Here is a 26,791-nt window from a genome sequence, read left to right as displayed (position 1 = left end):
GCGAGGCCAAAGGGTAGCACTTTGTACTGGTAGTGATGGTGCTGTATCTGAAACCGGAGGTAGCGACGTGAAGTCTGATTGATTGGAATGTGAGTGTAGGCCTCCTTGAGGTCTAGGGAACATAGCCAGTCGTGTTGAGAGAGAAGAGGGTAAAGCGTGGCAAGGGAGAGCATTCTGAACTTTTCCTTGACCAGACACTTGTTGAGGTCCCTGAGATCGAGGATGGGACGTAGGTCTCCTGTCTTCTTGGGTACCAGGAAGTAGCGGGAGTAGAATCCCTGACCCCTTTGGTCTTGGGGGACTTCTTTGATGGCATTGAGAAGAAGGAGGGATTGAACCTCCTTGAAAAGGAGGAGGGTTTGAGAGGAGTGAGAAGCAGATTCTACAGGAGGATTGTCTGGTGGAAGAGTCTGGAAGTTGAGAGAGTAGCCATGGCGAATGATGGTAAGGACCCACTGGTCTGACGTGATGACCTCCCAACGGCTGAGAAAAAGTTGCAGGCGTCCTCCGATAGGTTGAGGAAGAGGTAACGCTGGTGAGAGACTGGCTATGCCCTGGAAAAAGGAGTCAAAAGGGCTGAGAAGGTTTTGACTGAGGGAGAGGCTTGGCAGGTTGATGAGATTAGGAGCGAGCCTGAGTTTGCTGTTGCTGACGAGGTCGGCAAGGTTGTTGCGGAGGTGGATGAAGAGGTCTGGCTGAGAATCTGCGTTGGTATGAAGACTGCTGTCTATAGGGGCGAGCAGGCGGAGTCTTCTTCTTCGGTTTGATGAGAGTATCCCACCTGGTCTCGTGAGCAGAGAGTTTCTGGGTGGTGGAGTCTAGGGACTCTCCGAAAAGTTCATCACCAAGACAAGGTGCGTTAGCCAGGCGGTCTTGGTGGTTAACGTCGAAGTCGGAAACTCTCAGCCAGGCCAGACGTCTCATGGCAACCGCCATGGCCGAAGCTCGAGAGGTGAGCTCGAAAGAATCATAAATAGAGCGCACCATGAATTTGCGGAGTTGGAGCAGACTGGAAATGTGTTGTTGGAAAAGAGGGACCTTACGTTCAGGAAGATACTTTTGTAATGAAGAGAGTTGTTGAACCAGATACTTCATGTAGAAGGAGAAGTGAAAGGTGTAATTATTGGCTCTGTTTGCAAGCATTGAATTTTGATAAAGGCGCTTGCCAAATTTATCCATCGTTTTGCCCTCTCTGCCAGGAGGGGTAGAAGCATAAATACTGGATCCCTGGGTTTTCTTCAAGGTGGATTCGACAAGAAGAGATTCATGGGGTAGTTGGGGTTTGTCAAACCCCGGGATAGGGATGACCCTGTAGAGACTATCCAGTTTTCTAGGGGCCCCTGGTACCGAGAGAGGGTTCTCCCAACTCTTGTAGAAAGTTTCCCGTAAGATGTCATGGACGGGTAACTTTAGGAATTCTTTGGGGGGTTGCTCGAAGTCTAGGGCATCTAAGAAAGCCTGTGACTTCTTAGAGTCAGATTCTAATGGGATAGAGAGAGCCGCTGACATTTCCCGAAGAAATTTGGTGAACGAGGATTGTTCAGGCTTGGAACCGGTATCGATTGTGGAGGGCTCCTCGTCGGTTGAAGAAGCCTCATCGTCGGTACCGGGTTGGGATTCTTCCCAGAGGTCCGGGTCCCTGACGTCGGTGTGTATAGGACGGGACGGTGGTGTGGATGGTTCTGCGTGGCGAGTCTTAGAGAGAGATTTGCCAGAACGCATGGAGACGGTACCGGGGGAAGAGGCGCGGTGCCGGTCTCGGTCGGCTTGGCGACGGTCCCGATGTCGGAGAGGATCGGCATCAGAGTGTAGTTGCACGAGAGGGTTGATGGGTTCCGCCGCGAGCACCGGCATGGACGTGTTTAATGGTACCGATGGAGTCGACTCCGGTGGTATGGTGCGAGGCTTGGGCCGGTCCGGTACCGGAAGGAGCAGGGCCAATATTGTTGGCAACAGGTGCTGTAGTTGTTGCTGTAGCTGCTCCTGTAATTGAGTTTGGAGTATGGCCGCAATGCGGTCGTCCAGAGGAGGCACGGGTACCACTTTTTTCTTTTTCAGTATCATAGGTGCTGCTCTACGCCCCGGCGATGAGGAGGCCGGGAGGACCGGTGTCGCCGCCATGGCAGGAGGGCGCTCAAGGGAAGTGGAAGGCTTCTTAGTCGGCTTACCTGATGCCATCGACCCCGAGGAAGGATCAGGCGGTGTGGAGGTAGTCGGTGCCGACTTTAGCGGCGCCGTCGATGGTGTGGCAGGCTCCATGGCAGATCCGGTGCCAAAAAGGATGTTCTGCTGGATCTGCCTATTCTTTAACGTACGTTTTTTAAGAGTAGCACAGCGGGTGCAGGTGTCAGCCCGATGCTCTGGACCCAGGCACTGTAAGCACCAATTGTGCGGGTCAGTGAGAGAGATCGGGCGTGCACACCGCTGGCATTTCTTAAAACCCGGCTGAGGGGGCATGAATGGAAACACGGCCTCCGCAAAATCAAACCCGGAGGCCTGTATGTTGGCAACAGGCCCCGCCGGGGCCGGCCAGAAAAATAAAGGAAAAGACAAATTAAAGAATTTTTATTTTTTTTTTAGACGAAAAAGAAATCCGAAGGGAAAAAAGCAAAAAAGGAAGAAAATTACGCAAGAGGGAAGGCAAAGTAGAAAATTTCAACAGCCGTTGAAAGCACATGCGTCTTCTTCGCTCCGCGGAAACGAAGAAACTGGGGACCACGCTCTCCTCCGTCGAGCGGGAAGGCACCTGCGCATGCGCGGTGCGGTCAACTAGAACTTTCTAGTTAAAAGTGTCCGTACCAGGGCTCCGTCGGTGACGTCACCCATACGTTAAGAATATGCTGCCTGCTTGTCCTGGGATAAATTTAAGTTACTGTGTCCTGGCTTTTCGGGGTAGTATACAGCGGCTGAATGTCATCAGCTGTCCATAGATGTCAAAATGTTTGTACTCTGCTCTCTCTCCACCCCTGCACTACCTGGATAGTGCTTCAGCGGACTGTAAGAATCTTCAGGGGCGCTATCCAGATAGTGTGTCTGAACATTGGTGGATAGGGCGTTTATCTAAATAGCAGCTGCCACTATACAAATGAGTACTTTTGAAAATCTGGCCCTTTGAGTGTTATATGAATTAGCCATTTGGCGACTATGTGGCTGTGAAAAGATTAAAGATTTTAAACACCCCATTGTACAACCTTTCTGTGACTTATGTTATCTCCCTCTTTACCTCCAGGGCTCAGAATTTGGTAATTGGGCTCTTGGACACTGGACTGAGGAAGGCTATGACATCTTTCACAACTTCCCGGATCTTAATACCATCCTCTGGGCCGCAGAGGAGAGAAAGTTGGTACCACACAAAGTACCCAACCACCACATTCCCATTCCAGATCACTTCCTGGTAGAAGATGCCACTGTAGGTATTCCTTGATGTTTAGTCAATCTAACAAAAACATTCCTTCCTTTACAGTCGTTTCTCAGTCCTGTTCTGCAAGAGATCATTTCTTTGGTTTTCTTGGTTTTTTTTTACTGGCCTTCATAGATCATATTTATCTTCAAATAACCTGGCCTGTATACCAGAAAGCTTTTTCAGCCTTAGTAAGTTGTTAATTTGAGCAGCATCTAGAACTGAGGTCATTCCTGAGATGTGTAGTATTCATACTGTCCAAGATAAGGAGAACAGGCCTTGGGCAACAGTAGTAGAAAATGTTACATTTTGCAAAGAAAACAATTTTTTCAAATTTGTGTTTTCAAGCTTGTTCATGTTTGTGAGGAACCAAGAATGCAGGCAGGTGCTGAATGCTAACTATTACAAAGACCCCACCTCTTTATACCAGTGGCTCTGTTTCAAATCCTCGGGACACACCCAGCTAGTCAGGTTTTCAGGATGCCCATAGTAAATATGAATAAGACAAATTTGCATGCAAATTTATCTCATTCATATTAATTGTGGGCATCCTGAAAATCTGGCTAGGTGTGTCTCGAGGAGTAGATTGAGAACCCCTGCTTTATACTTATTTAGCTAGTTCAATACTGGTCTACACAGAAACTAGATGTTTTTGGCCATATTGAATTCACATTCTCCCTCCATGAAAGTCAATGCTGCCAAATTTGCATTTGAAAAGCTTTCTATACAAATAATTATCTCTAGCTATTATTCTATGTATCCTTCTGCTTCTCAGAGCTGAATCTCTGCCTCACCCATTATCTTGAAACAAGAGTGAAGAGCCTGATGCTTCCAAAGTGTTTTGTTCCCTATCACACCCAATATGAGTATTCTCTAACTCTGCTTCTGGTAGCCATTTTCTCTACAAAGCAAATTCGAATTTGTCTTTTTTTTTCTTTGGAGGTATCTGTGGAGACACGAGCCATTATTGCATGGATGGATAAGATCCCCTTTGTCCTTGGAGCAAACTTTCAAGGTGGGGAGAAGTTGGTATCATACCCATATGATATGGCCAGAAGTGCCAGTGAGAATCCCGAGGGTGAGCAGCAGGTGGCAGCGCCAGCAGCAGCTGAAGATTATTATGGTGACGAGGAGGAGAAGTTGGCTTTGACAGAGACCCCTGACCATGCCATTTTTCGCTGGTTAGCCATCTCTTATGCTTCCGCACACCACTCCATGAGTGACACTTTCCGCGGCAGCTGCCACGCAGAAGATTTTACTAACGGCATGGGCATTGTCAATGGAGCAAAATGGCGCCCAGTTTCTGGAAGTAAGTGGAGGGGAAATTGTATCTAGCCTGAATTATTTCCTGTATTTATTAGGATCTTCAAAATTTGATTATTTTGACTTTTCTGATATTTCTCAGAAGTTATGAAAAGAGAATTCAGTTCCGCAGTCAGAAAATATATGGAAACTTTTTAAAAATTGCTAAATCATATAACTTTTCTTCATGTTCCTTGCATGCTTTATTAGCACAACTGCCAGCATTTTAACTATAGCAGCTGTGGGGGGGGGGGGATTGTGTCTCTGCAATTTCTTTCTCTTCCTTCAGGCTTCTAGCTCAATCAGATTCAGTCTGTTAAGACTACTACTGACAAGAGCCTTCATTTGTCCATCCACTTCTAATTCAACTCCATGAGGATAATTGTCAGCAATTATCTTCAGAACATATTAATGTAGACCAGGGGTGTCGAACTCAATCAGAGAAGGGGCCAAAATCTAAAATCCAGCCTAAATCGCGGGCCGAATGGTTTACTGAACAGTCATAAACTGACAATGTTAACCAGAAATGTGAATTTAAAATGAGTGGAACAATCTTTTCCTTAACAGTGCTGTTAACCAACTCACATGCTATCAAGCAAAACAGTAATATTGGTATCAAGCAAAACAGTAATATTGGAATGTACCTAAAATGCTCATTGTTTTGTTTTCTGGCTAGATGTCTGACACCGTTTTCCCCGTATCAATGAGTCAATGTTCGGTTTTATTTCTTGGGCTGTAGCAACCCGCAAAACAGCATGGAGGTTGTCATCGGTAATGCGTGATCTGTGCTTGTTTTTGTTCAGATTCATTATTGAAAACATCTGTTCACAAAGATAGGTGCTCCCGAACATGGATAGAATACGGGCAGCATGAAGTCGGAGCTCTGGCATTGAGTCAGGGGGCAGTAGAGGGTAGAAGTCCTCAATTTCAACATCCTGAAACCTTGATTTCAGGCCACTGTCAGACTGAAGCTCAATTATCTCCATCTGAAGGTGATGGGGCACATTGTTGACATCAACTGTAAAAGGATTGGCAAAGATGTCAAAGCCTGAGTGCTGTGTTCTAAAGTCAGAGAAGCGCCGCTCAAATTCACTTAGTAAACGGCTAACTTTGGTAGCCAGCCGACTGCAAGGAAAAGTACCAGAAATAGTGGTTGAGATACTCAAACAAACGGGAAAGTGGGCAAGATTGTCCTGTTCCAGTTGGGACTTCCATAGTTGAAGTTTACGCTGGAATACTGTGATCATGTCAGACATCTTCGTGATGACTTGTTTGCGTCTCTGCAGCTTCAGATTCAGTTGGGCGAGATGCTCGCATATTTCACACATCATAGCAAAATCACATAGCTAGGCGGGATCCGACAGTTCAGGCAAGGGCTTTCCTTTACTTTCCATGAAAAGAGCAATTTGTTCTCTGAGCTCAAAAAATCTTTTGAGGACTGCGCTCTTGCTCAGCCATCTTACTTCTGTGTGGTATGGCACGTCTCCATGCTCTGCACCCACCTCCTGTAAAAACTGCTGGAACTGGCGATGATTCAGGCCACGTGCCCTTATAAAGTTAATAGTTTTAATGACTGTGGTCATTATGTCATTCATGTCCAGAACTTTTCCACACATAGCCTCTTGGTGGATAATGCAATGATAAGTAATCAAGGGTGTGTGGCAGTGACTTTTTTGCATTCTTTCCTTCATTAGTCCAACCAAGCCTTTCTTTTCTCCGCACATTGAAGGTGCGCCATCGGTAGTTAGCCCCACCAACTTTTCCCAGGGTAATTTAAAATTATTTATAGATTTCTCCACAGCCTCAAATATATCTCTACCAGTCGTCGTCCCATGCATGGCAGCTACATCCAAAAGTTCCTCAGTGACAGAGAGGTCGGTCTTCGTAGCACGTATAAAGATGGACAGCTGCGCTGTATCAGTGTTGTCTGTGCTTTCATCGATAGCAAGTGAAAAAGCGAGATAACTGCATGCCTGTTCGGCCAGCTGTGATGATAGATTTCCTGAGAGTTCTTGAACTCTGTCTGCAATGGTGTTTCTTGACTAACTGACAGTTTGAAAACTCTGTATCTGGTCTGGGCATACTTTCTCACACACTTTTAGCATGCATTGCTTCAAAAAGGCACCCTCTGAAAAACACCTTGAAGTACGGGCAATTTCTTCAGCCACTATAAAGCTTGCTTTCACTGCAGCATCATTTTTCGCTGTAGCCTTTGTAAACATTTGCTGCTGTGATTGTAGTTTGCCTTTTAGTTCTTTAACAATTTTATGCTTTTCTTCCAAAGTATATTTGCCATACTTAACATTATGTTTGGTGTCAAAATGACAACGTATATTGTACTCTTTCATCACCGACACTGTCTCATAACACAATATACACACTGGTTTGCCCTCACTAAGCACAAACATGTATTCATTTTCCCATTTGTCATTAAATTGTCTGCCTTCACCGTCAACTTTTCTTTTCCTGGACATTTTGGGATCAATATTGGCAGTAAAAGATGTAGTTTATTGGAAATCTGCGTTAGAATGAAAAAATCAGTCAATAAATGCCTGGCTGGGTACAGATAGCAGATTCTGTTGCGATTTTTATGCCTACACTTTATGCCAGGAACTGGCAGCTTCTGCTGTGTATTTTTTTTACATAGTTCCCCCCCCCCCCCGACGTCCGATTCACCCCAAGCAGGACCGCTCGCACGCACCTGCACCCCCACCCCGAAGGACCGCCGACTCCCCGACTCCCAACACGATCGGGGCAAGAGGGAGCTCAAGCCCTCTTGCCCCCCCGACTCCCCGACACGATCGGGGCAAAAAGGAGCCCAAGCCCTCTTGCCCCGCCGATTCCCCAACTCCCCGACAATATCGGGCCAGGAGGGAGCCCAAGTCCTCCTGGCCCTGGCGGCCCCCCCCCCCGCTAGTTGTTCGGGCCAGGAGGGAGCCCAAACCCTCCTGACCACGGCGACCCCCTACCCCCACCCCGCACTACATTACGGGCAGGAGGGATCCCAGGCCCTCCTGCCCTCGACGCAAACCCCCCTCCCCCCATCGACCGCCCCCCCAAGAACCTCTGACCCCCCTGGCCGACCCCCACGACACCCCCACCCCCCTTCCCCGTACCTTTCTGTAGTTGGCCGGACAGACGGAGCCAAACCCGCCTGTCCGGCAGGCAGCCAACGATGGAATGAGGCCGGATTGGCCCATCTGTCTCAAAGCTCCGCCTACTGGTGGGACCTAAGGCTCCCGGGTCTATTCTGATTGGCCCAGGCGCCTTAGGCCCCACCAGTAGGCGGAGCTTTGAGACGGATGGGCCAATCCGGCCTCATTCCTTCGTTGGCTGCCTGCCGGACAGGCGGGTTTGGCTCCCGTCTGTCCGGCCAACTACAGAAAGGTACGGGGAAGGGGGGTGGGGGGGTCGTGGGGGTCGGCCAGGGGGGTCGCGGGTCGGCTGGGGGGGCGGTCGGAGGTTCTTGGGGGGGGCGGTCGATGGGGGGAGATAGATAGCAAGTACGGCCGGCGAGATCACAAGCCTCCTATGTCACCGCGCGTCATTGTGATGGAACGCAGCGGCATGCAGTGATGACAGCGCGGTGCGGGCCACATTGCAAGGCCTGGCGGGCCGGATTTGGCCCGCGGGCCTTGTGTTTGACACATGTGATGTAGACCCTGAATTTGGACTCTAGGTGTCACTGTTGAGTAATGGCTTCCTCTCCCCTTCCCAACCATGACCTATGAACCATCTTCTCTACAGCCCTAGCCCTGATAGACTGGGAAGCAGGGCTGTGATCCTGGAATTAAACCCAGGTTCCTTGGCATGACAGAACACAGCACTCCAGATCTACCTATCCCCATAATTTTACATCATACACAGATTCAGTGATACCGTGGAATCCAAACGCAATCTGTTCCATAACCCTATTTGAGTTCCAAGATAATTTTTCCCATTTAAAATAATAGAAACTGGATTAATCCGTTCCTGGGTCCCACAAACTCAAATTTTAACAGTAAATACACAAATAATAATAATACAGTACAGTATTTTTCTCACTACACTACACAAAGGCAAAAATCACACGAGATGCTTTCACTACAGCTTCCGACAATGAACTGAATGACCTATGGGTGGCCCGAGCGCTGGGGAAACGTACACACAAACACACACGAATAACGTGCAGGGTGTTCGGATTCCAAAGCAGCGTTCGGATTCCGGGGCAAAATTTGCTTGAATTTTTCATTCAGATTCCAAGTTGTTTGAATTCTGAGGCGTTTGGATTCCAAGGTTATCACTGTATTAGCTTTATTTATATCCCGTCAAACCTTTCAGTTCAAGACGGTTTACAACAAGAGAGGCTGCATGAATGCAGCGAAGTTACATCATGAGCATGAAGTAGGAGTAAACAAAAAGGCCTGTAACGTAATTATATAAATCAAAGACCTACTCTGACAAAATAACTTAGGTACTAGGGAGAGTATATAAAACAGGAGGTAGGAGTATGCAAGTAGACGTAGAGGAAATCTTTTGAGGAAGTTTAAATGAATTTGTCAAATAAATGGGTTTTCAGTGAGAGTAAAGCAATGGGAAGCTAATTCTACTGCACACTAACTAGTAGTATTGCATTCTGTGTTATGAGCTTATTGTAAGGTGTATAAATTAATGTTTACTGTAAGCTTAACTCAAGATGGATAGGTAGTGGTGACCTCTTTTATGTTCATGTTTAAACATATTTGCAATTCTCTCTTCAGTGTTAAATTTCAGTGCCCCTTGAATTTCTTTCTCCTTTCCTAGTCAACATCAGAGATCAGAGCTATTTAGGTCAGGGGTGCCCACACTTTTTGGGCTTGCGAGCTACTTTTAAAATGACCAAGTCAAAATGATCTACCAACAATAAAACATTTTTTAAACCCCCACAAAGCACATTGAAAGGCAGAGAAAATGTTAATTATCATTCATATTCCGGGTTTTTTTCAAAGAGGTCAAGGCAGATGACTTTATGCAATGTCATCTCAATAACAACCATACAAAAATAGACAAATATAGCCCCTCCCTTTTTACTAAACCACATAGCAGTTTTTAGCGCAGGGAGTTGCGCTGAATGCCCCACGCTGCTCTCGACGCTCATAGGCTCCCTGCGCTAAAAACCGCTATTGTGGTTTAGTAAAAGGGAGCCATAGTGCAAAATATAGACAGCAGATATAAATTCTCAAAACAGACACATTTTGATCACTAAATTGAAAATAAAATAATTTTTCCTACTTTTGTTTGATGATTTCATGAGTCTCTGGTTGCACTTTCTTCTTCTAACTTCTTCTCACTTCACTCTGGCTGCACTTCTTCCGACATCTTCTGATTTCAGCCCACTCCTTCTTTCAGCCTCCTATATGCTTTCTCTCTTCCATACCTCATTTTCTCCCCCAACTTTTTCTTTCTTTCTCCCTGCCTCCTGTTCTTTCTTTCTCTCTCTCTCTCTCCATGCCCACTTTCTTTCTGTCTCCCTGCTTGCCCCCTTTGTTTCTTTCTCCCTGCCCTCCCCCAAGCCACTAGGTTTGCCGTCGCCACCGGGGAACAGGCCTCCAAGCCACCGCCCCCCAAGCTCTGCATGCAGAAGCCTTGCACTGACCAGCATTCTGCTCCCCTTCAATTCTGATGTCGGAGAGGAAGTTCCGGGCCAGCCAGGCAGCGATTGGCTGGCCCAGAAATTCCTCTCCGATGTAAGAATTGATGTCGGGAGAGGAATGCTAGTCAGCATTAGGCTTCTGCAGGCCCAAATCTCTGGATCCCCAGGGCCGAGGAAAAGAAAAGAAAAAAAGCCAGTCTTCCATGAGAGCCGTTCCAGTCTCTTTTTAGCACGACACTCAACTTCCCATTTTCAGGCTCAAGACGTCAGAGCAGCAGCAGCAGCTCCGGCATTTTTGGGCAGAGCACCTCCTGCTCCCGACCGCCTTTCTCCAGTCTGGCTTGTCAATTCCGCCAGGGGCAGCCGGCGCTCAGCTCTCAAGGGTCGTGACTTCCCTAGACCTCCCTCCCGCCTTCTCCCGAAGGAAGTGACTTCATCCCCCAGTTGGAAGACAGGTTCTGGCAGTCGGGCAGGAAGGGCGCAGCAAGAATGAGTGTGTGTGGGGAACCTTGGGGAGATTCTGGTGGGGAACCTTGGGGAGAGGAAGGCTGATCGGCCAGCCGATTGGAACGGCAACACGAGATCGACTGGCGTTGCCTTCCCGATCGACCGGTCGATCGCGATCGACGTGTTGGGCACCCCTGATTTAGGTAATAGTAGTGTCTCCTACTGGTCATATAAAATAAATACATTTGTTATGACTAAGATAACATATAGTAGATTTTAAAAAAAGCACTGCCATTTCTCTGCCAAAATACCCCTTTTAAGAAAACCCTTAGCTGTGGTGTAATTAATCTGTAATAAATTAACCAACTGCTAGTGGGATAGCAGTCAAGGAGGATTCACCAGTGCATATACTAAGGTGTTAGGCCTAAATGCACTCAAGCCAGGGATTGTTACTAAACCAGTTTTGACTGCTTTAGCGATGATCGCATTTGCCAACCCGATGCACAAAACGGCTCACCACGATCGCCCATTTTCCAATCTGGCCATGCAAATTAGCTATATTAAAACCCCAAGCAAACTACCTGAGCAATTGGTGCACAAAAAAAAAAAAAAAAAGGCGATCAAAAAAAGTGACTGGTCAAGACCAGTTGCTTACCTGACTTACTGCCACTTTTTTTTTAATGGGAATATAGATGCTATGCATGTGTTACACATACACAATTTATTTATTTTTTTCAATTTTCTATACCGTTCTCACAGGGGAGCTCAGAATGGTTTACATGAATTTATTCAGGTACTCAAGCATTTTTCCCTGTCTGTCCCAACAGGCTCATAATCTGTCTAATATACCTGGGGCAATGGGGGATTAAGTGATTTGCCCAGGGGCACAAGGATCAGGAGGCTGAGGCTGTAGTTTTAACCACTGCGCCACACTCTCCACTATCTGCCCCATTAAAAAAAAAAGAAAAACACACCCCTATCCCCGCTAATGACAGTCCTCTCTGACATCTCTCCAATGAACCAGCACTAGGGACCGACCCCCCCCCCCCCCAGCGAAAATCGGCAGGAGGGATATTCACTCCCTCCTGCCTTGCAGACCCCCCTCATGTGAGAAAATAATCTGCAGGAGGCATGCCTACTATCTCCTGCCAACAGAGCCCACCAAGTGCTACCCCCCAAATGATCCCCTACCCTCTTTCCTCCCGCCCCCCCCCCAAAAAAAAAAGGAAAGAGGGATGTGAATCATATACATGCAAAATTTTTAGTGCATAATAGCTCTTTCAGAATCAGCCAAAATTCAGATCGGAGTGGACCCACATGGTCTTACTGATTTCTTAGTCAGAAGACAGGAACATACACTGATGGGCTGCTGGTCTTCCTCTTTGTCCTGTCACCCTGCATCTGATTACCAGCTAAGTACTTCAGAAAAGCAGGACAAGAGGCATTGAGGGTTGCCTTTTGTCTCCATTCTAAGTTAACTTTACTACTGCTGCAGTGATAGAAAAAAAAATGAAAGCATTTAAATACCATATGACCTATCTAGTCTGCCTATCCATGCTATCTACTTTCTCTTACTCGGCCCCTACTAGGAGGTAATGGGGAATGTTAATAGTGGTGTGTTGCTGAGAAGGGGAAATGCTGATGTGTTCTTATTCTGGTATTTATTCAAGGCATGAATGATTTCAGTTATCTTCATACCAACTGTCTGGAGCTCTCCATCTACCTGGGCTGCGATAAATTCCCTCATGAGAATGAGCTGCCAGAAGAATGGGAGCATAATAAGGAGTCTTTGCTGTCATTCATGGAACAGGTAGACTCATATACTTGAATGTCAGAATATGAGAGTGCTTATTAATGTATGCTGCAAGGTAATCATTCCAAACTACCAGATCTCAAACTGAATGAATTTACTGATTGGGGTTTATTAACTGCCTTTATGAAGAGATTCACCCAAGAACAGTGCTGCCTGATTCAACGATTCACTTCAGTGAATTGATTCGAATTGACTCATTGTCTGAGAAAATCAGACTCACCAATTCAGCAGCCCCCACCTCAGTAAAACCTGACATACCTCCAAGGTCTCCTAACGCAGCAGCAGTGGCGGCGCTCTGACTGGGCTGCTTCACAGCCTTCCCCGCTGGGGCCTTCCCCTTGCTGTGTCACTAATGATGTCAGGTTTGACCCAGGTCACAAGGCACAGAGATGGTAGACAGTGGGGAATGCTGGATATGGCAGTGGAATGTAGAAAAAAAATTGTATTTTCTATTTAGTGATTACAATATGTCAGATTTAAAATGTGTATCTTGCCAGAGCTTGTGTTAGACAGTGAGCATGAGCTAGGATCTAACAGAGAGAGAGAGGAAAAGCATTTTTTATTTTGTTTACACCACTGCAAGGGCGTGGGGGTGGAGAGGGCAAAAGGGGGTGGAAAGACTACAAAATAAACCTGCCAGGACGTTTAAAAAAATGCCCGATTGGATGGGAAAATTGAATCATTATGAAAATTTTTTCCCTGAATCCAAGATGGTGTACAGCAGGTCAGCTTGATATAAAACCCAGAATTGTGTTAACTGCACAACAATAATAAAAAGTTTCAAGTTATCAAATAAGCAGTTATACAGCACCCTTGCATGCTGCAGTCTTCCTTTGCAGTGCTAGATTGACAGTATCGGGCATTGTCTCCCATGGCTAAGGCAGAAGGCAGTTGTCCCTCATTGTCCACCAATGTGAAGGGGGAGGGGAGATCAGTCTATAGCAGCAGCAGATAGTGGTAGTGACATTCATTCTTCCTGAACATCATCCTTTTATCTACTCTGAGATTGGTACATTGACTGTTATGAGAATGTCTTTTTTAATGTGATAGCACTTGCCAATGAGTCATTATCATTCGGTTTCATTATCAACAACCAAACAGGATCTAAAAGACCTGGTGTCAATATCAGCCAATGAGCCAAAATGGTTTAAAAGCAAAAAGAACTAAATAGTTGACCTAAGCAGGTATCACAGAAATAGTTATACGGATCATATTTTGCATAGAATGCCAATTTGGAGATCTGTGATTCATTCTGTCTTGGACTTATTGTTACAGGTGCATCGTGGCATTAAAGGAGTCGTGACAGATCAGCAAGGCGATCCCATTGCGAATGCCACCATATCTATTGCAGAAATAAAGCACGATGTGAAAACAGGTACAGAGCAGTAATTTATTTTCCTCCCTCCAATTCTTAGCATTTTGCACTTCATTACTACTACTACACAAACCTGGATAAGATGGCTGGCAGCAGGGTTGGCTCAAGACTTTTCAGAATCCCAGTTCGAAATCATTTTTACTTTAAATCCATCAAATTAATATACTTTAACTCCAAGCAGAATTATAAAAATAAGCAGAATTATAAAATCGTATCATGCTATAGTGGCAGCCAATCAGCTAGCGGCTCTGCACGAGCAGGAGTGAAAGAAGGTTGCTCCTGCTGCAGTTCACCGCTGGACTACCAGGGAACTAAAGGTACATGGGGAGGCAGAAGGGAGGTAAAAATTCTTAGAATCGGCTGGGGCAGGAGGCGAGAGGGTTCCCTGCAAACAGCACTCTCACCCAACCATCAAAAAACAAAAAAATCTCGGCCCTGAAGCAGCTGCAGTCCTGAGCCGCAAACCCCGCCCCCCTACTCCCTCCTTCCAGCACCGAAGCAGCAGCAGTCCTGAGTCGCGAAACCCCCTCCCTCCGGCCTGGAAGCAGCGAGTTTTCCTGAGCTCCCTTCCCTCGAGCCTTGAAGCAATGGCAGTGGTCCTGAGACACAAGCCCTCCTCTCCCTCCCTCCCTCCAGACCTGAAGCAGCAGCAGTCCTCCAGCCCCGAAATAGCAGCAGCTGCAGCAATCCTAAGCCACAAACCCCCCTTCCTCCCTTACCGAAGCAGCAGCATCAGCCGATCAACAGAGGTAGCACTGAAAACAGGCTGCTTGTGGCCCGCCCCGGCAGGGTTTTTCCTCTGATGTTTCACTTCTGATGCAGTATAGGAAAGGCCCTACCAGGGCTGGCTGCGAGCAGCCTTTTTTCAGCACTCCCTCTGCTGACTGGCTGCCACTGCTGCTTGGGTAAGTGAGTGGGATCCAGGAGGCCAGACTTATGTGGAGGGAGGGAGGGAAACGGGCAGGAGGTGGACCAGAAGTGTAGGGGAGGGTCCAGCAGGGTGCAGTGGAGGGGAGAAGGATGGATGCTGGACCCATAAGTGGAGGGAGAAGGGGAGAGAGAAAGTGACCCAGAAAGAACGGAAGAACAAATGCTGGGGGTGGGAGAATGATAAAGTGAGGTAGGAAGGGAGACAAAACTATTTGTACAGTAACTCTTAAGCAACCAGAAATAACAGTTATCCAGCCTCCATCAATCCCCATGGTGCCGGATAACTAAGAGTTTACTGTACTGTTATTTCTAGAACACTACCAGATGTACACAGCGCTATAAGTAGTCATGAAGGAAAAAGTCCCTGCTGGAATCAACTGTCCCCACAGATTAGATCCCTTGAAGGACTCCTTAACTTTAGGAAAGCAATAAAAAACATACTTCGTCACCTAACTCCCCGCCCCCGACTGTTAGATTACAAAGAATGTATATTAATACAAGATCCACGGTATGTGTTGCATTATGATAAAAACATGTATTGAAAAATCTTGCACTGTAACTATGACAAATTTAACCTGTAAACTGTATATTATGTATGTTAGCCTGTAACCCATTCTGAGCTCCTTAGGGGGATGGGATAGAAAATGAAATAAATAAATTGAATGAGCTCAGTCTAATCAATCAAAACAAACAGAATGCCATGGTAGGGCTTACAGTTAACAGAAGTTGATTAAGCTGCTTGCTAGGATGATGAGCAGAGGGAGAATGCATTGCAGACCATCTCAGAAAGGTGAGCTTTCAGTCTATTTTTGAGTAAGGAAAGGGACGAGACATGATGCATGGACTCAGGTAAACTATTCCAGGCAGCGAGGTGAAAGGAACAAAGTCTGGAACTGGCAGTGGTGAAGAAGGGTTCAGATAAAAGTAAGTTCTCCAAGGAACAAAGTTCTCATGGAGGTGCATAAGGAGAGACTGAGGGACTGCAGAATGAACACACTTGTTTGTAATAGGAGTTTGAACTGTCTGTGGAAGTGGATAGGGAGCCAGTGAAGCGATTTGAGAAGAGAGATAACAAAGAGTGTAGCGAGGTTGGCAAATGAGTTGTGCAGCAGTTTTGCACAGATGGCAGAGAGGAGAGGCTGTTCAGCGGGAAGCCTACTAGCAGTACATTGCAGTAGTCTAAGCATGAGGTTACGAGGGTGTGGCCAAGGGTCCAGGTAGTGTGCTCAGAGAGGAAGGGGCAAATTTTGGTGATGTAGAGACAGAAGCGACAGGCTTTAACAGTCTGTTGGATGCGCATAGAAAATGAGAGATCAGCGTCGAAGACAACTCTGAGGTTGTGAGCAGAGGAGACAGGAACGATAACAGTATTATTTACACGGAGGGAGAGGAGCAAAGAGTTTAGGAAGAAAGAGGAGCAACTCAGTCTTGGACATGTTTAGTTTCAGGTGGCGGCTGGACATCCAGGCAGCAATGTCAGGCAAACAGGCAGAGACTTTTGCTTGGATTTTTTGTGAAATCTCAGGTGTGGAGAGGTAAATCAGGGAATCATCAGCATATAGGTGAGATATTGGAAGCCATAGGAGGAAATCAAGGCACCAAGGGAAGAGGTATAAATAGAGAAGAGATCCTAAGACAGAACCCTAGGCTACACCAACTGCTAGTGGGATAGCAGTCAAGGATTCAACCAATGCATACACTAAAGGTGTTAGTCAGAAGACAGGAACGTACACTAATGGAACTCAGCTGCTCTAGTTGTAGACATCCACATCCATAGCCACAGCTTTCTGGCACATTGTTATATGCCATTTTTTAAATGACCAGCTCCTGGGACACGCATTGTCTTAAGAGTCAATGGCAGCTATGTTTTATCATTTGCCAATAATAGTGCACACCCTTCAGAAAAGGTGTGCACTCATCCCTGATAGTGGAAGCAGCACACATGTGCAAACTGTTGCATGTGTACAACTTTGTGCACACAAGTGTACACTTCCCCTCCCTATTCACGGTTTCGACATTCGTGGTTTCGATTATCCATGTTTTTTCCCCCAGGCCCCCTTCCCCTGAGAATCTCTCCTTGCCATAAAAAAAAAACAGCCCCAGGACTTGGAGGGAAGCGATCAGAGGCGGCGGGGGTGGGGTGGGGGAGCCGATTGGAGAGGCGATCAGAGGCGGTAGACCACGGGAACTCAGCAGCACGGCTCTGCATGGAGCAGGAGTGTAGGAAGATTACTCCTGACCCGCGTCACCGCTAGACTACCAGGTAAGGTCCGGGGGTGAGTCAGAGCTGGCCAAAAGTTATTCGCGATTTTTCCTTATTCGCAGGCCGGCTCTGCCCCTAACCCCCACGAATAGGGAGAATAAAGTTCCATACTGCATTTTAACTGATGTAGGCAAGCATGTCGATGCAGAAATGATATTAACCAATCACACATTCTTTTTTAGGCTATGATATATATCTGATGTTGTCCAACTAGTGACATTTTTCTGCCAGGCCACAGATCTAGAACCATTTCATGAAAATGCTTCTCGCCCACCCCTGACTTGGTCAGCTGTTTTAAAGAAAATTTTCACTGGGGCCAATATGAGAATTATTCAAAAATGGTATTGTTCATATACTTCCAAGATCTTATCAGTTTATTGCTTATTCAATACTGAAGTAAGAACGTGTATAAATCATTGTCAGATAATTCTTATGTTGATCCAAAGGTACATCACCCCTCCATAGATCTGTGCAGCTAACTCTCTAAATTTTAATGATACTAATTCACTGTCTTGTTTCTGGCTCTAATACAGCAAGTGGAGGGGATTACTGGCGTGTTCTAAACCCTGGAGAGTACCGAGTGACTGCCACAGCGGAAGGATACACATCCAGCGATAAAACATGTACCGTCGGCTATGACATTGGTGCCACACACTGCAACTTTGTCCTGGCACGTTCCAACTGGAAGCGGATCCATGAAATCATGGCAATGAATGGAAATCGCCCCATCCGTTTTATCATACCAGGAAAACCAACAACGCCCAGGGAGCGTGCCCGCATGCGATTCATCATGCAGCGGCGCAGAAAATGGCGAGAACAGATGAGGAACCGCAGGTTGAATGCCACCACTTCTGCTATCCCTTCAGCCACACCACCAACCACCACCATTGTCACTACCACGCTTCCACCAAGGAGCACGGAACCACCCTCCTGGGAGGTGGAGACGGAAGTGTATACGGAGGTCGTGACAGAGACGGAGACAGTGGTGGAGACAGAAACAGGGTCCTGGGAGTATGGCACTGGCACGGCACAGCCCCTGACAACGATGGAAACTTACACCGTGAACTTTGCCGATTTCTGAACTGCTTCGTATACGCACAGCCAAAGACAGCAAAAAAAACATGTTTGCCATGCTAATCCTGTGCACTCTACCATATCCGTGTTTTCACCAAGTCTGTCTTCTGAAATTTTATAATATAAAAATTTATTTCTCTGAATATGTCTGGGTTGTAGTCAGATCTCGTTCCTATCTTCAGACAGAGAGAGGAAATTTTATTGCTGCAAGATTGCCTGCAGTTGTTGACCAGGGTGATACCACAGAATTCTGTACACAAATGTGTGGTAAAGTTACACAAGAATTGCAAATGCCACCCTTTAAATCTTTTGGGCAATCTGTGGTTATTTAATTATTTATATTCTGCATATCCTACAAGTTCTATGTGGATTACAAATTATTCAGGTACTAAAGCATTTTTCCCTATCTGTCCCAGTGGGCTCACACTGGGGGATTAAGTGACTTGCCCAGGGTCACAAGGAGCAGTGCAGGATTTGAATCCACAACCCCAGGGTGCTGGGGCTGTAGCTCTAACCACTGCACCACACACTCCCTATGGGTTGGAAGGGTGCTGGAACAGCAATCTACTACAGGTCCACTAACTTTCAACAGCCACAATTCTAGGCAAACTCTCAAGACACCTCAAGCTACAAAGTTTTAAAAGGCAAGAAATTCCCCTTCTGCATTTATGCTGTACATATTATATTGATCACCTAGCAGAAATATATAAGAAGGGAGGGGGGAGGTTGGTAAGCAAATTGTGAACCACAAAGTGCCCCTCTCAATTTATGGCTCAAAGTTCGGTAGGTTGTATTGAAATTTTGAGGTCTGTGAGCACCAACAGGACAAGATAGTTGAAAAAATCCAACATTAAGAAATAGAGATGGTCTGTAGTATTATACTGTATTATTCCTTTAGGACATTGGCCATTTGATCTCTACCTGCAAACAGCATCAATGAATTTTGTTTTACAGGGATTAGTGACCCATAAATCAAGAACTGCAAAGAAAACATTCACAACAGCTTGAGTTCCTGTAATGCTATTCACTGGTTTGCAAGAGCTAGTTATTATGTGGAATCATTCAGATATCAGTTTTAGATAATGTTGGGCCAGGAAAATACAGATCTTGCATTATTGTAAAAAAAAAAAAAAAAAAGAAGGGAAGGGGGATAAAACACATATTTGAATATTTTGATCTTATAATGGGGGCTACAAAGGCTTCACATCCTTGTGATAATCACTTGGCAGCTGAGCAGACATGTCTGACAGCTATCAGCTCCATTTAAGTGAAGTCAGTTCATCCCAGTATTAGTGGGTTAAAGGGGATTAGAACAGTTCCTTGATGGTCTGGTACTGTCACTTGATGAATCCTGCTTTAGCTCCTACAGTAGTCATTTGCAGTAGCAACTCACCAACACCAAAACAGTTACTTTTCTAGAACAGAATACAGGAACGCTTTTCCGGAGTCTGTTATAGGGGAAAACACCCTCCAGAAATTCAAGACAAAGGTGGACAAGTTCCTGCTAAACTGGAATATATGCAGGTGAGGCTGGACTCATTTAAGAGCACTAGTCTTTGACCTGAGGGCTGCCGCGTGAGCGGACTGCTGGGCAAGATGGACCACCGGTCTGACCCAGCAGCGGCAATTCTTATGTTCTTATGGGATCCACTAAAGGAAGAGCAATGGGAGAAGAAAGCAGACCTCAGGCATCTTGCGACTGAAACCTTATTTAAGGTTCAAAGCGGAATTGAAGACCCAACTTTTTCAGACCATAGCAGAGACTGTTGCCCATGTGAGAGCTAATGGCCTGCTCCCTTCTCTGCTGTTGTGCTTTCTTGTCTTCTCTGTTATGTCCTATTAATAATTGACATTCTTTTCTTGTTTTTACTGTATTTTGGTAGGCATTTAGCGGCCCATTTTTTCTTTCTTCAAATATTATTAAGTGAAGCAAATCCACAGATCACTCAATCAATATACAAATCCCCACTTTCACACTATTCAAGTTATGATAGTATATTGTTCAGTTATCCTTTTCTCTCACAAATCTCCTCTCTAATTAAAAAAAGAATTTTTAGAGCACCGAGCAGCTTTAAAAACAAGATAAATGCTCGTTTTGAAATTATATATAAAACAGAAATAAAATTTTGATATGGTTGTTAGTGGAGTGGTTGACTGACGAGGCTAGCTACATGTAAACCGAACTTGAATGAAATATGTTTGTTTGGGTGTAGCCATTGAGGTCTTTCTCCAGATAAATGACTACATAAAATAAACTCTCTTTCTAAAAAATGTTTTTTGAATTAAAGAGATTTCTGAGAGAAAAGGATAATTGAACAATATACTATCATAACTTGAATAGTATGAAAGTGGGGATTTGTATATTGATTGACTGATTTATTGTATTTGTGCATTTATCAGACCAGTGGTGGACTAGAGGAAAGCTTTGCTACCTTGTATTTTGTGCATTTACTGGTTAGGCAGTATAGTAAATACTTAAAACATAAGAATGGTGTGAAACTAAGGGCTCCTTTTACTAAGCTGCGTTAGGGCTTTAACGCGCAGAATAGCGCGCGCTAGACGCTAATGCCAGCATTGAGCTGGTGTTAGTTCTAGCCGTGTAGCGTGGGGGTTAGCACACGCTAATCTGCTGCATGCACTAAAAACACTAGCACACCTTAGTAAAAGGAGCCCTAAGTGATCACATCTCTTTACTGTTTTCCATTAGTTCACTGGGCACATGCTTGAACAGCATAAGTACATAGGGACCGACTCAAGGGGTGTTTAAACATGCATATTATCAACATGCTAATTATCTATTACATTAATCAGTATATGCAGTGAAAGGAGTATCAAGCCAGTAACCCAGGAAATATTGACTATCTGAGTCATCTGCGTACAAACTGTCCACCTGTGTCCAGTTCAAAGTTATGTGTGGACCTCCATAGAGCAGTACTTCACATAGCATTCCCTCCCAGTTGTATGTTTAGGAAAATAAGGTATGCACTCAGTTTTCAAAAACATGCGCCCTGGTCTACACCCATGTAAACAGCAGGTACAAATATACATGCATACAATAAGAAACTACCTGAATGAAAGACTTGCAGTGTGTGCAGAATCTACAACTTAGATGACCTACTGAAAATCACTCCCAAGGCCATTTCTCAGAACATCAACCAGTCCACAAATTCAATTTATTGATGTTTCTATTAAAAAGTATAAAAAAATAATAGAAAACAATATAAAAATGGTGATGAGTAACAGTCCTTTGCTCCTCTGTCCACAAACCAAATTTATTAGAACAGTTCCTTGATGGTCTGGTACTGTCACTTGATGAATCCTGCTTTAGCTCCTACAGTAGTCATTTGCAGTAGCTACTCACCAACACCAAAACAGTTACTTTTCTAGAACAGAATACAGGAACGCTTTTCCGGAATCTGTTATAGGGGAAAACACTCTCCAGGAATTCAAGACAAAGGTGGACAAGTTCCTGCCCATTCGTCTTCCATATGCTGTCAATGGCTGAGATCCATCTCTCCAATGTCCTCCTTGGCGCCAAAACTTGAGAAGCACATTGGCTGGCACTCTAGAGTGTACAGATTTACCAAACAGGCAATTTGTGATATGCAGAATTCTGGGATGGTGAGCAGAAGTACCCGCTGACCATCTTTACCTAGTAGCCAATTGGAAAAGGGAAGAAAGAGAAAGAACGTTTTGTTTTCTGTCAACTCTCAAAATGGTTCAAATAACAAAAAATTACGACAAAAATTTAATAAACAAGTTTCACATTTATTTAAGTTTGATATATCGCTTAACCATCCTAAGCGGTTTATTTAATAATCTAACAACAGGGGGGAGGGGGGTCTGACAATACAGTTAAAATACAATAAGGACAACAGGGGAAACTACATGATACAAAGGGAGGCAGGTGGAATTACAATGTTTCTATAAAATAAAAAAATCAGCAGCGAAGGGAAAAACAAAAGGGCATGAAGAAATAGCTGAAATCGTGCTCCTAGCCTAAACCTCAAAGGCGTCTTTAAAAAGAAAGGTTTTAAGGTTAGATATGAATTTAGCAATATTGGTTTGTCTCATAATTAATGAAAGCAAGTTCCACAACATGGGAGCTACTACCGAGAAGATTGTTTTACGGGTTGTATCGTACACTAACTGACGAATTGAGGGAATTGCAAAGCGCTCTAGGGGTTGTATACGGAATTAACAGTCTATCAATGAATGCTGGAGAATGCAGTTTTTACTTTGAAAGTCTTTAAATGTTTCCAGAAAAGATTATAGGAACTCATAGTTCTCAAATCTTCTGGCAAAGACTTTATAGTCAGAAAATACAGATGTTTGTTTACTTCATTTATTTAAAAAAGTATAGCTCACATTATTTTAAAATCTAAGCAGTTTGCCACCTATGTACATACATAATCATTAAACAAAACACACATGTATATAATAGTTGATCTTTAATCTAATGCAACATTCAACATTATATATAAGATACAAAAGGGCACACAGTTTTAGAAGTTACAGATTTGCCTCTAATTAAGCTTATCACTGAAAAATCAGAAAGAATTAGAGATTAGCTTATGAGGTGCAGTGATGGTGCTGTGTTTGGGATCTCAAGTATGGGAGTAACAGAAGGATGCTGCAGATTGGATGTGAGATGCACTGAAAGAGCCATGTGTATGACTCTAGGAGGAGCATGATACATCCAGACAGCTGTGTGCATGGGTCTTGATACCATATCCTTTCCAGGGCATAGGGTCCACAATTAGGTGTATCTACTTTCTAAATGGCCAAGTAGTATGTCTTAAGAAACAAATGCCTCCCCTAATAGCCCTTGTGCAGGTATTGCTTTTTATCTTATACTGCATCAAATTCCACAAAGTTGAAAAATCTGACAGCAGTTGTGTCTCATGCTATGACTGCTAATGACATCCACACATCCACAGAATGTGCCCAATCCTGCTTCCAGACTTGTCAGGGTTGTCCTCTTACCTCTAATCTCCTTTGATTTGAAATTTGGGGCATTGCCACAGAAATAGACATGAGGGCAATCCTGCAGGATGAAGGGGTCAGACTTGTAGAACGGGTAACAGCCTGAAAAAGAGATCCCCATGAACTCTGTACTTATCGTCATACAGAAAGACTAACCTCTTATAAAGATTATTTTGCTTAAAATCACAAGCTATAGTGCACCAAATTCCACTTTGGAGAACTGTTCTCTCCTCATTAATCACTGTTACAACAAAATTTGGGCATCACAATTGGCTCCTCAGTGCGCCTAGTGATGATTTTGTTTTCCAGATACAGCACACAAATTTTAAAATGATCTGAAACAAAATGGACTGCTATTTAGGTATTAAAAGGTAAGAGAAATTACTTTAGGTTTCCTTGATTTGTTCTAGTGAGTGCCCAAATGAAGGGGAGTCTAGAGCTCCACTCATGCTATGTCCAGGTCCTAGTAGGATGACTGTGTAAGGAATTAAGGCTTTGCTTGCCCTTACCCAGTGTGTCTGGGGCAGTGGGGCTGATATGCCCGATCCTCAGAGTCCATTCCAGGATCTCCATATAATCCTTCATGCTGCTATACTTAAAAATATCACTGATGTTCTGTCCTGAGGTCCCCAGAAACCTGAAGGGGGGGATAGAAATCACAGTTACAATGGCTGAAATTTCAGTGCCTTATGTCCTATGAGCCATAGGCTGAAGCAAGGAAGTGGCTTCCTGTATCCCATATGACACAACATATCCATTCACAAGACACTGTCCAGTGGAAAGCACCTCTTAAGTAATTCTGTTGTGTTGGGAGTTTGCCAGAAGGCGATAATTTTTTTTGAAGTGCCAGCAAATATAACACACACAGGGTTGATATTCAACCAGCAGCGCTCAGCATTAGGCCTGGAAATTTAATGCCAGGTCATGTCCAGGATCTAGTATTGAACTTTTGGTTTTGTGACAAGTTAGACCATAGCTGGTTAAGTGCAACATTCAGCACTTAGCCAGCCATGGGGCACTATATGAAAACAGGACTGACTTTTACACGGTCCTATGTATGTGGACACCCCCAAAATAGCCAGTTTCTAGTTGGGCGCTAACGGGACATGTTCAGTGGTACTATCCAGTTAAGTGCTTCTTAATATGTCAAATTAGCCCCCGACTGGCAATTTAGATAGCCAGAAGCTCCTTATGGTTTTAAAATTCTACGGAAGATTATTGTGATGAAAGCTGCTGACTGAGGCTATCTGGCAGTGTGTCAGTTGTGTATATTTGTCCACTGGGAACTAGGTTATAACTCATTTCAGAAACTCAGTAGAAAAAAAAAGCTATTGACCACCAATCATTTTAGCAATGCCTGATCTAGGCTGCATTTGAAACTATGAAAGAGAAGTGAAGTGTCAGCCAGAGGTCAAGAGCACATTATGACTTTCACTTCATATCCTAATTTCTAATCTGTCTTAGGACATCTGGAATCAAATCTCCCCACCAGGGCCGGTTTCAGTCATGCTGGGGCCCAGGGCACAAATTAAGGAAGGGGGCACCCCCAATCCCCTCTCCTCCTTGCCCCTCCCCTGATCTCCATACCTGCCATAACTACCACATATAGAACAATTTTAAATGACTTCTTCAAACACAATGCAGCTACATCCATGACATGCCCATGTGTATGCCCCCCCACCGACAGATGCTAAGCAATTTAGGTGCACTATTACACATGTTAACTGCCAATTATTTATATCATGTGTGTATGACTTTTATCCTATAAACTATGCACCACAAAAACATCAGGAAATACATATATTTTGTAGCCAAAGAAAATCACTTAAAGAACATTTTCAACATTCATAACTTATTGAGCTGAAGTGCAAAAGTCACCAGTAAATAAATAAAACACTAACCGCCCGATATTTAAACCCATGCAACCGTCCAGGAACAGCTTCTGGCCAGTTTAATGGCACTTAACCGGCAATATTCAGCAGGAGATAGTCAGTTATCTCCTTCTGATTATTGAAGGTTAGCACTTAGCACAGGGCTCAACAGAGATTCTTAGGATGTAGGAGCCAGACTTGTAACATATGCACAAGTATACACACTCACACCCATAAAATTTGTCAATCATCACCCCATATACCCCTCCTGTGGGATACACACCCAGCTTCCCCAGTAGCTCTCTCCTCAAACTGAATTCTCTCCATCTTTTTATCTTCACCACCTGCACATATTTCCCCAGCTCCTACACCCCAGCACACTGTTACAAGTTTTTGCTCCCCTCCAGTAGCCCCCACCCTCAGCCATACCAGATAAACAGAAATCTCCAGCTCCCTCCTACCCCAGGATCCAGAATCTCCAGCTCCCTCCAGCAATCTCCATATTTCCCCACCCCCACCTGGTCCAACACATTTCACTCTTCCCCATCCCCTCTTGGGTTCAACATATTTCTCCCCCCTCTCTATACAACAAGAAGAAAAAAAAATAAAAAATAAAAAAAAAATCCAACCTAGTCTGCAGTGAATAGAATACAAACCAAAACAAAGAAAACTGCAGACAGATGTACAAAGATGCAGGCTAAATTTGTTGAACCAAAAGCATGAATGCGGTTAGTATTACCACCTTGAACCAAACCAAAAGTACCCGACACAGTCTATGTTTCAGTGAACACTCCTTCATCAGGGGTTCCAGGTGGATAAGGTATCAATTCAAACCGCAAGCAAAAACTTAGCCTTTTTTGAAAGCGCGAGCAACAGTAAAATAATCACTTTGAAAAACTCCGCCAGTCATTACTGAGGAAATATGTTATCACAACACTAATGGACTGCATTGATCCTGCTCTGTTCAATACTCCATACAATAATATTAAGCTAATCCTATAAGAACAGCTTCTTCAAAGTAAGACAGATGATAGTGTCAGTACCAAACAGTGTGCAGGAGCTATATATGGCTGAAATGAGAGGCCAGACTCCATACCTGACACCATCAATGTCTGCTTGGTAGGGGTTGGTGACGAGCTGGAGAGTGTTATACACAGTCGACTGGGGAAACATACAGTGATGGAGAGGCTGCTGTGGCATGGTGTAGTTAGTTGGATCAAAAGCACCAGGCATAACATCCACTGGAACAGAAGCCTGCAATAACAAAGACAGTCAATCTCACACAGTTTAGCCATGGCACAGGCTCTGCACGCAAGCAGGAGTGTTTTCTGGAGTGACTTCACAATTGTGGAAATCTACTGTGATTGTGACCAGGTTGGTAAACAGTCTCCTGATATTCAGTCCGTGGCCGTCCGTGAATTTAAGGACACCGACTGCCACAGGCCAAATCAGAGCGAAATATATGGGTCCTAGGCGGTTGTTGGAAGTTATCCAGTGCCGGACAATTTTCAGACCAGTATCCACATAATTGCCCAGATGAAGTTTGGACAACCTTTTTGTCATCTAACTTTATCCAGGCACTTATTGGTTAGCAGACTGAAAAGCACTACTACTTGGGTAAGTCATGGCTCTGCCCCTAGACCACCCCAGCACTAACCAAATAGTACTGCAATGGTCTGTGCTGATATTCAGGAGGGCACAACCAGTTCAAAACTGCCT

At 44.7% G+C, this 26,791-nt stretch overlaps 2 protein-coding genes across 4 annotated transcripts in view; one reads left to right on the top strand and one right to left on the bottom strand.

The window, feature by feature from the left end:
- AEBP1 (AE binding protein 1) overlaps positions 1-18,360 on the top strand; it is a 119,060-nt gene extending 100,700 nt beyond the window's left edge. For both annotated transcript variants that reach the window (XM_033948756.1, XM_033948757.1), the window contains exons 20-24: positions 3,230-3,409; positions 4,343-4,709; positions 12,431-12,570; positions 13,849-13,948; positions 17,675-18,360. In XM_033948756.1, coding sequence (XP_033804647.1) covers positions 3,230-3,409; positions 4,343-4,709; positions 12,431-12,570; positions 13,849-13,948; positions 17,675-18,222 — 1,335 coding nt within the window. In that variant the 3' untranslated portion in view covers positions 18,223-18,360. The remainder of the gene's footprint in view (positions 1-3,229; positions 3,410-4,342; positions 4,710-12,430; positions 12,571-13,848; positions 13,949-17,674) is intronic.
- A 3,009-nt stretch (positions 18,361-21,369) lies between these two features.
- Positions 21,370-26,791, bottom strand: part of POLD2 (DNA polymerase delta 2, accessory subunit) — a 48,931-nt gene continuing 43,509 nt past the window's right edge. For both annotated transcript variants that reach the window (XM_033950199.1, XM_033950198.1), the window contains exons 8-11: positions 26,169-26,326; positions 23,711-23,838; positions 23,202-23,303; positions 21,370-21,867 (exon numbers count right to left, since the gene is read on the bottom strand). In XM_033950199.1, the coding sequence (XP_033806090.1) occupies positions 21,710-21,867; positions 23,202-23,303; positions 23,711-23,838; positions 26,169-26,326 (546 nt within the window). In that variant the 3' untranslated portion in view covers positions 21,370-21,709. The remainder of the gene's footprint in view (positions 21,868-23,201; positions 23,304-23,710; positions 23,839-26,168; positions 26,327-26,791) is intronic.

This window comes from Geotrypetes seraphini, chromosome 6, assembly GCF_902459505.1.
Source record: "Geotrypetes seraphini chromosome 6, aGeoSer1.1, whole genome shotgun sequence".
In the NCBI taxonomy this organism is placed as follows: Eukaryota; Metazoa; Chordata; class Amphibia; order Gymnophiona; family Dermophiidae; genus Geotrypetes; species Geotrypetes seraphini.
The sequence above is the reverse complement of the archived record's forward strand: the minus strand, read 5'-3'. Positions and strand labels throughout refer to the sequence as shown.